At 34.5% G+C, this 16685-nt stretch overlaps 1 protein-coding gene across 1 annotated transcript; it reads right to left on the minus strand.

Annotated features, from left to right (window-relative positions):
* Positions 1 to 1465: 1465 nt before the first annotated feature.
* LOC140793918 (bifunctional aspartokinase/homoserine dehydrogenase 1, chloroplastic-like) lies at positions 1466 to 14318 on the minus strand. Its single transcript, XM_073145689.1, has 19 exons — positions 14159 to 14318; positions 13862 to 13924; positions 11547 to 11614; positions 10677 to 11051; positions 9473 to 9561; positions 9095 to 9398; positions 8093 to 8145; positions 7778 to 7992; positions 7604 to 7691; positions 7415 to 7528; positions 7152 to 7250; positions 6801 to 6995; positions 4792 to 4874; positions 3083 to 3308; positions 2808 to 2953; positions 2482 to 2617; positions 2195 to 2278; positions 2026 to 2118; positions 1466 to 1891 (listed from the first exon to the last, which is right to left on the minus strand). Exons 1-19 carry the CDS (start codon positions 14242 to 14244, stop codon positions 1646 to 1648), a joined length of 2763 nt encoding a protein of 920 aa, XP_073001790.1. The 5' UTR covers positions 14245 to 14318; the 3' UTR covers positions 1466 to 1645.
* Positions 14319 to 16685: the final 2367 nt, after the last annotated feature.

Below are 16685 nucleotides of genomic sequence, written 5' to 3' on the forward strand. Positions count from 1 at the left end.
TTTTTCTTCCGTTAAAATTTCTCTCTTAAATATAATTATGCCTTAATTATAGGAGATATCATTTAATATTAAATAATTTAAATTTGATTATTTGGAGATAAACTTCAATTTAAATATAATTCTCTATCTCTATTTATTAAAATTTAATTTAAATCAATCTTAAACTATTGGGAGATATATGTAAATAATAAAAAATAATCAAAAAGATAAAATGTAATTAAATTTTCATCGAGTTAATTATAAAAGACATCAATACCCTTATTTTGATATATATACATTACTCTCAATTAATGATATATATGCCTTTTACTTAATAAAATATTAAGATAATATAATTGTTAAAAAATAATGTGCAAAATGATATATCTAAAAAAAATTATCTACTAAACCGGTAATATCTTTCATTCCTATTATACCCTTAAAGATCATAACCATTAGATCTTCGTCAAATTGATTGATAAAGAATTAATTCTATTGCACGGAAGAAACCCTCTTATAAATAACATAAGTGAAGTATTTAATGTCATCTTAAAATATGTCAGTAATAAGCCAATCTTCACAACAGTAGATGACATTAGAACGCAGTTAATGATTAGATATCAAAAGAGGATGCAATTGGAAAGGAAAATGATTATAAAGAAACCAAAGAGTGAGAAGTTTTCATAGACATATTATTGTACCCAGAGAAGCTAAGATGGTAGATAGCATGTTTTGGGAACTCAAGAGTTAACTGGAAATAAATAACATGTCTATATGTTTAAATGTGTTTTACTTTATACATTGACAATGTCTAGTGTTTTGGATGTTTAGGACTATGTCTCATATGCTATTTGGATGTGTTTAAAACAATGTATTATGTTGAAAATCTAGATATTCTAGATATGTTTTGGATGTGTTAAAGATAACGTATTGTGTTTAAGATAATTTATTTTCATGTAATGACAATTTTTTTGCTTTGGATATGTTTGCATCCTACAAAGGTTTTCATCTGTTTTTTTGTTGTTGTTGTTTGTATGTTTACAATTTAGAGTTTGTTACTTAACTGCTTACAAATAAATGGCAGCAGCTGAAACTAAGCTTGGCATTAATTGTCTATACTCACTTTGAAATTGATAATCCTAAAAACCTTCCCCCAAGATTATTTTTTATAAATAAAGTCCTTAAAACAGTTTTGATTTCACAATGACATCTAACATCTGTCATATGATGAGTTTGATAGCTATTGATAATACTATCATTAAAAGCTATTGGGGATAAAAAGATTGGTTGAGAAGAAGGATTTGATTTGGATTGAGGTTGAGAAAGAAGGGTTAGCTTCGAACTGGGGTAGAAGAAGAAGAGCTTAGGTTTTGATGATTTGGTTGATTAAGAAGAGCATCTTGGATTTTGGAAAGAGTTGGAGGAAGAAGGAAATGAGAGATTTCAAACAAAAACACTAATTTTACACGCAGACAAGGTGCATCACTAAAGGGAAGACGATAGATAATTCCATACTGTGAAGTACTCTTCAAGTTGACATTTATGCAGTCTAAGAATAGACAAACATCGATTAACACCTCAAGGTTAGAATTCTTGACATCTAGAATGACAACATAACCTTCGAAAAAGCAAGTAAGAAATCATTAGCAGAATAGCTTCCAGACCATTAAGATGGTGCGCCGAGATATGAAGCCAACCGCAATATGTCGCTGAAAATTCCACCAGCAGTAACTTCTGCGCCAGCTCCAGGACCGCGGACAATCAGTGGTTGATTCTTGTATCTTGAGGTAGTGAAAGCTATGATGTTATCAGAGCCCGAGAGCTGAGCGAAGGGGTGCTCTTTCTTGTATCTCCTCAACTCCACAAGGCCTTTCTCATTAGTTACATCGACCACCCCAACATATCTCAATACCTTCAGATAGAAAAGAGTTCATTATTGTTCAATTGATGTCTGAACTTTGAAACATCTACAAATGGTAGACACACAATTGAGATTATTATTATTATTATTATTATTATTATTATTATTATTATTATTTGGCTCACCTCTCCTGCAGCCTCGGCATCATTTCGTTCCTTTGCCAAATCCTTGTCGAAGGATGGAAGCTGCTGCATGAACTCCTCAGCTGATGAACATGCCTAAAGATAGAACCACATCTTTCAGAAACAGTGTTTAGCGTTACAGCATAATTGCTTCATGTCTGCATGTACTTACTCTTAAAGGCTCCGGTACAAGACTTCGCACAGGAATATCAGAAAGCTCGAGTTTCAAACCTGATTCCCTAGCAAGGATAATAACCTGTACTTGACAACAATTGAAATTACTGATAATTTGTTCAGAAATAACCAACTATTGCGTAAGAAGAAACAAAGAAAAGTTTGGCAAGCCAACAGATTGACAAGATAGCTATTTGACCAAACAAAACCAATAGATCAGAAGAAAAGGCATCTAGCTTGACTTCTACAACTACTACTTTGCATCAGGAAACAACAGGAGTTCACCTTTCTGGCAACATCTGTTCCAGAAAGATCATCTCTTGGGTCGGGCTCAGTGTAGCCAGCCTCCTTTGCTTCAGCCACGACATCACTAAAAGACCGTGTTCCTTCAAAATTGTTGAAAATGTAACTCAAAGTTCCACTGCAATATTACCATTCACAAAATTTTCAATATTGTCAGGTCAGGATATCAAAATGAAAGTGCTTGCTTTTTTCTTACATTAATTTTCATCAAACAGTTGTGCTGTGTACTTGTATGTAATGAAACTCGATGAAAGGAATTCTATTTTCTTGATACAAATGCTGCTTAGATATATATCCAACAAACACACCTGAAGATACCCTCAATGCGCAATATTTTATCACCAGTTTCCAGAAGACCACGCAAAGTGCTGATGATTGGGAGGCCAGCGCCAACTGTTGCTTCATAGAAATAGTGGGTGTATGATAACCGCTGTAGAGTCCTCAATTTCAGATACTATATGTTGCAAAAGAAAGTGTTAGCTCCTTTTCAACAAGTAATAGATGCTAGGAGAAAATGTAAATGAAACTTCTCCTAGAATCAAACGGACTATGATGAAGCATTTTTGGCCAAAGAAAACTTTACTCTCTCAAGTGGCCCTGAATTTGCTTTCTTGTTTGGTGTAATAACATGAATCCCCTTTCGTAACCAATCGTAGTAACGGTTTGCAACATTTGTATCTGCCGTGCAATCTACCAACACTGTGTTAGGGAAAAAGTGATTTTCATGCACATGTTGAGCAAATCTATCCAGGTCAGCCTGTTCTGCCTTTTCCTTTTGAAGCTCTCTCCATCTGGTTAAGTCTATTCCCCTAGAAAAGGATAATAAAATAACTAGAATGTTTGAACTGAAGTTGAAACAGATGGGTACTTTTTAAAATATAAGTATATTCTCTAGGAAAATAAAGAAGAAACCAGGAACAAAATCCAAAAGAGATAGCATATCAGGAGGGTAGACATACAAGTAGTATTTTAATTGAAATTCAGTGGTAGGTCAAATTAACTTCTAAATTCTACTAGCCTCTTGAGTCATAACAACAAAAATAAGAATTAAGTAAATTAAATTTTTAGTAAATAACCATTACCTCAAGAAACACAGAAAAATAAGACTACCATGATGAACTAAAAATCACTGCAAAATTATGCAGAACTTGTCTGTTGATACAACCCGGGTTAATGTGGTTGGATCTGCTTGGCTCGGTTGCACCATTGTTGCCCTTGATGGCTGTTTTGGTGTAGAATTCTCTAGTTTGCAGATAATGAAAATAGAATATAGATTGAAGTAGAGGAAGAAAAAGATAAGAGGGAGATTAAGGGCTGATCGAAACCATTCCAATGGAATAGGTGGCGCAGTTGGTAATGAGGGAGGAGGGAGGTGTGGTGACCGACAGCCAAGAGAAAGAGGGAGAGATAGAGGGCCGCAAAATCAAGCCAAAATAATCCTTCATAATAAAATTAGAGCCACACTCCATATATATATAGAGGCTAATCTTAAACCGACTTAGATTTGTACTTGATCAACTAATGTAACTTGGCTAGTCTAAGTCGAACTCGAGTTCATGATACATATCATGACTCGACTAAAATAATTAATGGACTTGACTAGACCTAGTTAACGAATTTATAAGTTGAATACATATTTCCCAGGTACTTGAGTTCATGGCCCAACCACAATAGCAAGTACTACAAAAACTAAATAGCTAAACTAGATAACTAAGCTCAATCCAGCGAATCCTATGTGCCGTGAATGGGTCCAATTCAACCGAGTTTGTATCATGTGTCAACGGATGAAGACTACAACCATAATCAACACATATGATGAGGGTGGAAATAATAATGTAATAACTTTGATGATCATCTGTCATGGATCTAGAATTCATTTTAGACTGTAGAAATAAATAGTAAGGCAAAATTAGGCTTCAATGAAACTTAGCCTAAGGTCTAAAAGCAGTTGAATCCAGGCAATGCTCGCTCTATGTTACTTAGCAGATATACATCCTAAAGTTTGTCAACTTACATTTCCCCTACTAGCTAGCTGTTCTGCAGTTTTTGTAGAAAGAAAGAAATTATGGTTCTTCAAAAACAGACCCACCCAATGAGCCCAAGCAGATCTTATGCAATCATAAAAGAAAAGGATATAAAAACAGAAAAGGGAAAACTCACATGAGTATCCTTCCAAAAAAAAGAAAAAAAAAGAAAAGAGAACTCGCATGAGTATATTTTTAACTCAACTTTGACTCCGATGATGTATCAGAGAAAAGCAAATAAATGAAACATACTGAAGGAATAACTTACGCATCACTCAAAATCATTGTCCGTGAACCAGTGATTCCCATGACACGCAAATCAATATTAAACTTTTCTTTAAGAACTGCTGCCTGCAGAGAAATTTACCAGATTCATATAGAAAGACCATTATGCAAAAGGAATAATTAAGATAAAAAATAATCCCCCAACTTAAATCATAGATTCAGGTACCTCAAGAAACATGTTTTACCCCAAAATGCATGTAACTGAATGTAGAATGAATATAAAATTTATAAAAGGGATTTTGAAGCGTAATGATAGCAAATAAAGGTCTAAATATGGGAAGATATGTACAAGGTTATTACTAGATGATACAGGAAAAAAGTATTGCAGTACTTTATCTGGAAAAAGCAACCTCTTCTGGAGATTTCATGAGTTAATATTGTGAAATACTAGTCCATTTTCAGAATCCTAGCCCTCTACCATTGCATCCATCTGGTTGGTGTAAGGTGTTAACATTGACTTAAATCATACTATTTTCAATAATGTATAGAACCAGTCCACTAAAATGATGTACTGGTTTGAAGTTTCACAGAAAACAGAACAGTACTGGCTAAAATGTAACCTTGGGTTTACAACAAATTGGTATCATAGCAAATTGTTCTTACATCAGAATCAGGTATTGGGGAAGTAACGGGGTTGAGCAGAATCAGAAATTACAGAAAGTGGCCAAATTGGAAGGTTGCTTCCATTGCACAAATTGATATAACCAATGTTTGAGGTTTTGCCAAATCAGATCTGTTTGGCTGAAGTGGATCGATTTTTCTGCAGGAACAAGTCTAAAAGTAGGCTAAAAAACAGATAAAGGACATGTCTATAAGTGTGATGCAAAAGAATTGCACTTATAACAGATTTATTATCATTGGCAGTGATATGTAGCACACAACACACATTTAACTTTAAGTCGCTCCTCAGACCAAAGCTAGAATAGTCAAGCCTTTCTACATTTTCTGGACTACCTTTCTATGGATGTCATTCCCAACCTTCAAATAGTAGTTCAAGCCCAATAATGTAACACTGAAAATCATAATAACAAAGATCACATTAATTTCTTTCATTGACTAAAATCCTAAACTCATATAAACATATATGACTAAAACTTTTAATATGCCATAATTCATACTTAAAAATATCATAATTGCCACCACAATAATTTAGCTCTTTTAAAAATGTCATTTTGTTAGTTAAATCTAGATAATCATAATTAAAAGTGAACTTAGATTAAGAAAAGGCCAGCTCACCCTTGTATAAATAGTTTAAAATAGTTTGAAGTACAAACAAGGTTTCGAAAATCAGTATCGGAATCGGGATCGGCCGTCCAGAAAAACGATACGTATCAGCCGTATCGAAATAAGAAATAATAATTACTCACATATAAAGTTTAAAAAAATTTCCTCTCTTCTTTTTTATCCCTCTAACTGTTAGTCTGAAGTATCAATTCTATCCCACACTTTCTCTTTCTTTTTATCTTTTCCTCTCTCTCTCTCTCCCTCACCCTCTTTATTTTTATCTTTTCCTCTCTCTCTCTCCCTCACCCTTTTTTTTTATCTTTCCCTCTCTCTCTCTCTCTTCCTCACCCTTTTTTTTTTTATCTTTCCCTCTCTCTCTCTCCCTCACTCTCTCTTCCTCTTTCCCCCTCTCTCTCCCCCTCTATCTCCCTCACTCTCTCTTCCTCTTTCCCTCTCTCTCCCTCTCTCTCTCTCTGTAGCTGCTAGCTGCTGTTTTCAGCAGCAGCTGACAGCTGCCTGATGCAGCCGCCAGCAGCAGGCAACTGTCTGCTGCAGGGCCGAAACCAACCAACCGGCTGGTCTCGGCCCGGATCGGGATCGGCCGAAACTGGAAACTATGAGTACAAAGCACTGACTATCGTGACAATGATATAGATCAAGAAAAGGGCATGGAGAAGTTCGTCAACACAACAGAATTTGTCATAGACTATATGCCAATAAGAAAGGTCCAAGAACAAACTGAAAGGAAAAGGTACACTTTCTAGGCACCTGATCCCTAAGTTGGTCAAGTAGTGTGCCACCAATCAACCCAGGTCCAATGATACCAACAGCTAGTGTAGTCTGTGAGAGGTAGAACCTTGAGTGAGCAGCCCTTAGAGCCCTGATGCAATCTTCTTGCTTTAATACCACAGTGATATTGTACTCACTGCAACCTTGAGCTATTGCTCTTACATTGATATTAGCCTGAAAGATCATTGTAGCTGCAGGTTAATAATAAGATATCATCATTCTGTTTTTGTAAACAATTCTGTTGCTGATAAGGATTATATATCAGGGCTCTAAATAATGGTTCCCAATGTAAAAAACAGATCATTAATTTTTCTAGCAACAAAGAAATACCTTTGCAAGTGCATCAAAAAGAGTAGCACTAACTCCAGGAGTGCTTGCCATCTTTTGACCTACTGTAGCCAGAATGCTACAGTTGTGGACCACCTCCACCTGAAGAGAGTTTACCAAGTAAACGCGTGATAAACAAAATAAAAGACCGAAAATACACAGGAAAGGGGAGGACAGATCAAATTTACACTCTATACAACCAGATATAACCCCTAAAATCTGTCTATTACAAGTTTGGAAGTTTGAATAGAATTAAAACCAATTACCTGAGAAAGCCTCCCTGCCTCCAAAGCTTGACGAAATCTAGCTTGTAATGCAGCAGAAACTGCTCCAACCTCAGACTCTGGGACTGCAAAGCATACGGAATGCTCACTACTAGCCTGCTCAAGTCTTCTAGTTAGCAGGGAGATAATTTGTGCTGGTAAGTTATTAGGACCAGAATAGTTAGTGATTACCTGAGAAATCATGATAACATTAGCACCAACATCTTTCACAGCACTAAAAATAGCACTTGCTGTACCAGGAACACCAGCCATTCCAGTTCTGAACAGAATCGAAAAAACTAGCTCGGTAGTCCGTGCAGGATGAAAGTTTAAAATGCAATGAACTAGTTCACAATGGCATCTCACCCCTCAACATTAACAAGAGCCAGTTTGTCTATAGTAGCAAATGCTTTGACACAAGACTCCAAGCTACTTTTATCTCCATTTTCACTGGCATGCTGCTGGCAGATCATTGTCCCAGGAGCAGAGAGATTAAATATATTTCTAATAACTATGGGAATATTATATTTCATCACTGGTATGATCGTGCGCGGATGCAGAACATTTGCCCCAAAGTATGACTGCAAAGCCAAGGGAAACAAGTGAGCATATAGATTTTATTCAACAGATGTGTCTTATCTATAGCCTTATTAATTGTATAATCATTTATGGAAAGCTTACCATTTCCCAGGCCTCCTGATAAGACAGCGTCCTTAATATTACAGCCTCGCTAACTGCAATTAGGAAGACCCATTTAGCAATATATAAATACATAAATTATTTTGGGGAAATAATATTTTACCTCCATGTGATTAGGCCTAAATTCATTTCATTCCCTATAGTTTTCTTCATGTCAATTTACCCTCTTGTGGTTTAGATTAAGTGTAATTATTACTTTTTCCAACATATTTGACCAAATTATAGGTTTAATTTGAAGATTATCATTAGAGACAAGGTTGTAAAGAATTAAATAAGCTTTCTAATACATCTAAAATAATACTGATCAGGTTTCAGATAAAAATAATGTGACAAATATATTGAATAGATATATGTTTCTATTATATTTTTGTCATTTGAAATCCAATCAATATTATTTCAAATGCGTTGGAAAGCTTATGTAATCCTTTCTAACTTTGTCTATAATAAGTATTTTTAAATTCGACCTGTGATAAGATTAAATATGATGAAAAAAGTAATGGTTTCAGTTTGGATATAACCATAAGAGAGTAAAATAACATTGATAAAACAAGGTGGAGTGAAGTGAATTCAAGCCTAACTATAGGAGGGTAAAATAGAATTTTCCCAATTATTTTATTCTGTAGAAAGAAAGAAACTAGAACATAAGATTTTAATTTATAGACCAGTATATGGACGTTTATCATTTATGTGTATGATGGTACAATATATGGGTATATGCATGTATCCACATGCATATCTATGCATTTGAACACACAAATATATAGTAAAAATTTATACATACAAGAAGCTAAACTAGACTATATTTGCCCACTTATTAGTAATTATTGACACGTGTGCAGTATACCTACATACCCTGCCTACTAAATTTACAAGAACATTTATGAATACATATCTAAATTCATTACAGTACATGTCAAAGAACAACTTCATACACAAGATCAATTATCAGTTATTATTCATGCATAAATAAGAACAATACGATACCTTTTCTAGGGTCTGCACTGAATACACCATCAACGTCAGTCCATATGGTAACTTGGCGAGCCCTAAAAAGAGCACCTAGTATGGCTGCTGAGAAGTCGCTTCCATCTCTTTTCAAAGTCGTTGGAATGTTTTGAGGTGTACTAGCAATGAAGCCAGTAGCAATGATTGTATCAGCTGGCCTTTGTTCAAACCACTTATCAAGTCTTTTCTCCGATTCCATATAGTCAGGATCTACTTGATTGGAACCAGTGGGATTTACAATTAGGACATCTCTTGTATCCATCCAACTGCAAGGCCTTCCAGACTGCATCATAGATGCAAATGTTCCATTAAGTGTTCCTCAAATTCAGGAGTCAGTATAGAACTGTTTATGCGCACCTTCTTTATGGCATATGACAACATCTGAGCAGACCACAATTCTCCATGACCAACAACAAAGTCCGAAAAAGATTCTGTTGCATGTCCAGCTGCAAATTTTGTTCTTGATGTCAGGAATCATGGATCATAATTGTCATTATCTAGCCCAAACAAAGACTAAATAGGAAGTAATAAGAGAAAGATATTTGATGAAAAGGGAAACTACACTTAGACACAAACAAGCTACTCTACATTTTATAACAGGAAAGGAGAATGGTAGAACTGCTTAGAAAAAGAAAATATTTAAAGAGGCAATGTTAAGGTATGATGGAGAGCTTAAAAGAAGAGTTCCAGCACTGTGCGACTCTCCTTTGGTCCTTTACCTGGCAGCCAAGGAGCCAAATGGAAGCTTGTTTACTAAAAATAAAATTGAAAAAAAAGGAGAGAGCCTCGCTAAAACTAGATTAAGGAACTTAAAACAAAAAAGGTATCAGAAGAACTGCAGGAAAAGAGGAGATATGAGGTACACATAGATCTCCAAAAAAGACTATAACATCAGCAACTGCCAGTAATGTGGTGGAATTTAAACAAGAAAGAAATATATAATAAATTTATTATGGATACTATAGAGATGTATGCCACAACTACCACTAATTTATGGAGGAGAAAAGAATGAATTTCCTACAACAAAATTCAGTGTTAAGCACAACTTGTTTACACTGGTTAGATGCATTACAAAAATAAGATTCCACAGTGCATATAGTGTGCTGATAGCATTGTTTAATTGATACGTTTAAGGAGCATTAGGCTAGAAATATGGAGAATAAAGTTAAAAATCTAAATGTTCAGAATAAGTAGGTCTAAGAGATTAAAAAGGATTATATTGAATGAGTTTTAGTAAACTGAGACATCAAGATGGAGAAAGAATTAGTCTTCATAGACAAGAAATAAATGAGAGGGAGTATTTTCATTATCTTGGACCTATAGTTCAATAAAAAAAAAAAGAGGGAGATTGATGAAGCTAAAATAGAGATGTACATTATACTGATCGTCTTACACAACTAAAGCAACTTAATGCATAATTGTTAAAAAATGAATGATTGGTATCACTATAATCAGTATGCAACAAGAACAATAAAATGGATTTCATCTGCTGAACAGACCATATAATTACAGTTGCAAAACAGTCCCTTAAGAAAAGAATGATGTATGAAAAATTCCACACCTATGTAAATTGCACGAAGCATTGCTTTAAGGTTACTGATGTCATTATGCAGGTGAGATAAGAATCTAGCAAGATCCTCTCCATCAAGAAGTTCCTTTGCAGTTAACATATGCTTCTCAAAAACGTCGTCAATTGCTGACATATAAGAATCATCCCTTGACTGAGCCTTGTAAACAAGGTTGTACATCATATCTGTAACTTTGGACATTGCAGAAACAATAACCAGCTTCTTCTCAGAAGGATCGCTAAGAACTATATCTGCAACACTCTGAATTCTTTGGGAGGTGCCCATGCATGTCCCACCAAATTTATGAACAGACCACATTTCACCTTTAGGAATATGAGTCTTTTCTATAGTTTGCTCAAGAGAAACATCTGCAAGAACAATAAAGTAAGAAACAGTCAAATTAATTCATCCTTTCTAGGGGCTTGTATAGTAAATTAAGGCAGGAAGCAAATTGCCATCAAGAATCGCATTAGAAGATGGTGATTTACTCCATGAGAGTAAGAAAGTTCCCCATAAGAAAGTACATGTATATAACTTCCACTTCTGGAAATATCAAAATACTAAAGCTGTAAAGCTGAAGATTGCAATTTATCTACGAAAGGAAATAAATGAGTTGAAAAAAAATAAATGCAAGATAACACCTCATAGAAAATGGGTGCAGGTGAGGTGCAGGAGTGAGATACCAAAACACAAGCAATGAAAGAAGAAAATAATTTCATAAGAACAATGGTATAAGAGGTTCAGAAAGGCAAATCTACTACTCAGAACAGAGCTAGTAATTCTGGTTAAGATTCAAGAAGAAAAGTTGCCCTATAAACAAAAGTTTAAAAAGAGAACTCATCTAACCCAGGAAGCAAAATTACCAGCAACTGAAGCAAAAATGTGATTGTTGAAACCATCTTTCTTCAATGTCTCGGAAACACATCCTATCCTGAAAAATAGAGACAACAAGAATATAGCTATATATATCCAACAAAAAAAAATTGATCAAATTAAAATAATGTAGTAAAATAAAAGAGAAATTGTGTTGCACAAACTTTCAAGCTACTAATTACTACTAAAAGGAAACAATTCAAACCAATGAGTAGATTGACCATGTAACTTGCCCATCTTCACAATCCAAAACCTTCTCCCTATCTATGGGACTAGTAGAGAGATCCCATAATTGATAGCACCCAAAAAGATCCATTGTTGAAAAGTGGTCACATATACATAATGTGGTTCTCACAAAGTTCTCAGTATCGGGATCTGGATCGGTATTGGTCATCCGAAAAAACGAGACGCATTGGCCATTCATATTGGGTCGGACTATTTGTTAATTACGTAAAATTCTAAATATTATTTAAAAGTACAGAATTTTTTTAAAAAATGACAAGAAAATAAAATTTCTCAAGTATGAAGTCTAAAAACATAAAAAATGTATTTACTTACTCAAAATTCAAAACTTTAAAAAATTCTCTGTTACTTTTTCCCTTCCCCTACCCCTTAAATGTATAACTTATTTTTATTACTAAACCGCATATGCACTCGCATAACGCATCTGTGCTATGTCGTGACATGATCGCCAACATATCGCAGGCACTTTTCACAACATTGGAAAGAACTAGAGCTTCTCACAATTTGTCAGTTTAACATCGGTTGTCTCTGTCAAATTCCTAGGAAAGTAACAAGCCTAACATGAGTCATCTATCTTATTGGTAGAAATATAGGCCTAGGCTGGGAAGCACACACACGAGAATTAGTGAGCAATGACTTATCAAGTCAGGTTTTGCATAGGATTAATAGTTTAGCCCAAATCCACTAGCCCAGTACACTAAAGCCTTTCCTATTTTCACTGTACCATGCCCTTACATAACAACACAACTCAACACCCTTTCCTAACTACTGAATGTCGGTGGGAGACGGCAGCAGTAGATCTTCCATCCTTTCTAGATTAGAGAATGAGTGCATCTACAAACATTACTTATTTCTCTCATGTACTAACTATTGTAGGAATATATTCTACAATCTGTAAAGGTAAAAATATTCACGAGGACATTTAAGTCATTTAGTTCATCTTTTGCTGCAAAGTACTCTTATTACATTCAATTGAATTGCAATGTGTAAAATACATATTTTAACAAACTACATCTTAATAAATAGATTTACAAATATATGTGTAAATGTATACTTAATTTATTTATTCAACTAGTTGTGTCCTAAAAGGGTTGCATCCTATTTTTTCAAGATCTATCATCTCATTGTGCCCATATCATGTCGCATCTGTGTCTCTATCCATATTGTGCATCTTAAGGCCCCACACAACCTAAGAGCTGTCCTCCAAAGTTTCTCAAGATTGGGAAGGAAAGACAATCAGTAAGATCTTCCCAATTTGGTTTAAGAGGAAGTTGCTTAACATGTAAAGGGATGAGTAAGCCAAATTGCCAAATGAAACAAAATCCTATAAGAAAGAAAACCATAAGAAAACAGATATCGCAAATATGAAGCCCAAAGGGAATATGATAAGATCTCTATACCCAAATGAAGTACAAATTATTGAATCCTTTGGAGAATTTTCTATATGAAGAATAAACCAATGAGAAACCTGACCAACCAATATGGAATCAAATAGAATAGTTGTGAAGTTAAGCAAATGGTCATCGTTGTATAACTAAGATCTTATATGTAAAAGAGCTGAATTTTCACTAATATCTTTTCATAGCTATCCCCTTACAACAGTTCCCAAGATAGAGAGGAGGGTTTCATCAGGTAGAATGATGGTGTGGTAAGTAAAACTTTTGTCATGGGCCTCATGGCAACTGTATGATGAGTCTTGACAATTAATAGAAAAAAAAAATCATACAGCTAAGGAGGAATTATATGGCTAACTCAGTTAGTCAGGCAATAAAGGGGATAACATCAAAGTTCAACTTAAGTGAGTTAGGGTAGGAACTTAGCTTAACATGTCTTATCGTCAACGGAAACATCTATCTTTTTACAATGTCTGAAACAAGCACTTCAAGAATTATCACAAAAACAAACTTTCATCGTTCCAATGAACTTGAGAAATCAGAGAAACAATCCATCAAACTTCAGTATCCAACTCAACAAACAAGTTTAGAGCTTTAACAGGTCTCCACTACTTCGACCCAATCTCACAGCTAACTTTAACAAGCAAAAACAGAAGAAACTCACTCACCTCAAAGCATTTCCAAATAGACCCCTGCTCCAGCAACCCCGCTGGCATTGTGAAAACATTCGGCTGCAACAATGAACAACCAACGGAACATAAATCAAACACCGTCAAGACAACTTAATCCAAACAAAAATCAACGACAAATTGAACTTAACAGCAAAACAAAACAAAACCCAAAACAGATTTCCACACGTAGAACAAGAGATTGCAATCAAATTAGAATCTCGGTGCTGAAATCTATAAAAAATTAGTACTCGTACAGTAAGACTGCACAACTCAAATCTGACAGCAGAAACGAACCTAACAAGCGGAAAGGAGGGATCTTTCGAACGGCGGCAGAGAGAGGAGGAGCAAAATAACGGATTCGAGGCCGCAAGAGTCCTCATCTCGAATCCGGCGAGTTGAAATGGACTTCGAGTGCAGAGAGAAGAGAGATAAAGAGCGAGAGGGTTTCTATGTTCCAACTTATACTAAACCCTTTAGTGAGAGGCTCCTGGTGGGATCATTTCCAAGTTTGAACAGGAAACACCGGATCTATCCGACATAAATAAACCACGCAAGTGCTAGTGGTGTTGGAACTGGAAACAAATAAGATTTTCCTTTTCTTTTTCCTTTTTTTTAAATGCTACTTGTCTCGTGGCAATTGTGTTAGATTTTCCTTCTTGTCTCAATTTGCAATCTCTTTATGGTCTAACAGAGTTTTTATATTAGATAGTGAATTTAGAACAAAAAAACACTCAGATACTAATATGACTAATATATACATACACAGAGAGAGTGTTAGTGTGTGTTAGATTGGATCATTGGAGGAACCTCCAAGAACAAAAGGACAACATGGATGTTTGTCGTATTTGCTAGCATGATAATAAAGTAGAACTATCTTGTAAATTATTCAAGACTTGAGGGATAAAGTAAGAGTTAATTGATATTTAACTTCAATAGAATGTGGTGATTGTGTTAATGCTTATCTAATTTTCTCAATTATATTGTTTTGAGATAAATAAATTCTCCCAGTGTGTTACTTACCATAAAACATACTTTTTTTAAGAAGTCATGGATCGTAATTTTTCAAACCAATCTTCGTAAGAAATGAGAGTAAAACTGCATGCATATTTGTTTCAAATATAAGCAATCACAAGATTTACATCAATTACCAAATCTGAGATATAAACTGTTATGCAGATCAGATTATCCTCAGATTATATCTCTCCCAAAATCAAGATCTCTGAGAAAAATATATAAAGAAAACAAAAAAATCAAACCAAAACTCTTGTGAAATGAATAGAGTAAATGGATTAGGTCACCTCCTTGTTAGGTTGTTTGGTGGAGTCCATCCATCCAAGAGGTGTTCTTGTCCTCCTATGGCACTAAACACCCACATCATCAAAATTTTCATATAATATCTGCAGATATAAAGATGTAACGCATGTACCATAGTCGTGGATTGTGACGTTGCTGTAATTCTATATCTTAGACCAAACCTTGGTAGCTAGCTTATATCTCTACACTAGCTTTTTTAAAATAAATAAAAAAGATAATTTTACTTTAGACTCCAAAATTTTCACTGTTTTCACTGACATTTCCCCAACTTTTGTATCACCCATATAATATATCTCTTGAACTAAGAAAATATTCACGCATGCCTTCTTGAACGAAGAAAAAAATAATTTTGGCTCTTTAAGAGCTTGATACGTGAGATAATATTATATATATATATACTAAAATAAATATATAAATGACATATAACATAGTTGGTTAAAGCACACTTAGATTTTGGATCGAACTGCTAGCCTACGTAGGCCCATTAAGCCGTCGAGCTGAGCTACGTTTTTTTATTTCTTGAGCCGAGTTGGGCCCAACTCACTTAAGCTCGACTCATTTACACCCTTACTCCCAGCCAACTCTTTTTTTTTCTCTCTCGCAAATACTCACTTACACGTATTCCTCACATAGGTGATTCCTACGCAATTCACACATAATCTGATTAACATTTCCACACAATATTTAATGTAAGAAGCTAAAATTTAATAAAAAAATTTAAATAATAATAAGTCCAAATTATTACGGGTTACAACAAGTCTCTAGAAATACGTGTTCATATCAAAGCCAAAAGTGAAAAAACACCCACACATGAACAATATAACTATCTAGTCATGAAACATTAAAAAAAATTAAACTAAAATCTAACCAAGCATTTTTGTTGTTCCAAAATCTCGATGTTATTATTGATCTAAAAAGCATATTCCAACAAAATAGAACAAACATAAAGCCTATCAAATATGCATCTCTATAATCTATATTGTAACACATACTACAATAATATATGTCATGCTTAAATGATAGTATAATAAACTCTTAAAAACGTTGGCAATGGTTTATCATTTAATAATAGAGCAACATCATACATCATATAAGTATGTTCTCCGAGAGTCTCAAGATAATCACATCATCATGTACTCTCTTAGAGTCTCAAGATTATAACATCACAACAAATAATAATATCACATACACTTTTGGTGAATTAAACAATGATGAGGGATAGACATCTAGTGAAATATTGCTTGTATATATCTAGTGATATTGCACATGACTAATTAATTGTACATCACACTAAGGATCTCTGTCGTAATCACATCCTCAATCCTCACTCATCACTGCGAGAAACATAATCCTCTGGCTTTTAAAAGACATTCTAACTTTATATCATCAAGTACAACTAAATCTTACTTCACAGTTATTAATTTTAATATCATTAAATGCCTTACCTCCGTACTTGACAATCATCACATTTGCCCAAATCTAGTGTACAATTTATTTGATTGTCCTC

This window comes from Typha latifolia, chromosome 8, assembly GCF_019914945.1.
Source record: "Typha latifolia isolate L0001 chromosome 8, TyphaL0001v2, whole genome shotgun sequence".
NCBI lineage: Eukaryota > Viridiplantae > Streptophyta > Magnoliopsida > Poales > Typhaceae > Typha > Typha latifolia.

Bases quoted from the DNA above. Each gene is read 5' to 3' on its own strand.
- LOC140793918 (XM_073145689.1), bottom strand. From the start codon at position 14,244: ATGAGGACTCTTGCGGCCTCGAATCCGTTATTTTGCTCCTCCTCTCTC. The intron at 11,615-13,861 runs GTGAGTGAGTTT...TCTATTTTTCAG, and splicing joins CTATTTGGAAATGCTTTGAG to GATAGGATGTGTTTCCGAGA. The intron at 1,892-2,025 runs GTGAGCCAAATA...TTCTATCTGAAG, and splicing joins ATGCCGAGGCTGCAGGAGAG to GTATTGAGATATGTTGGGGT.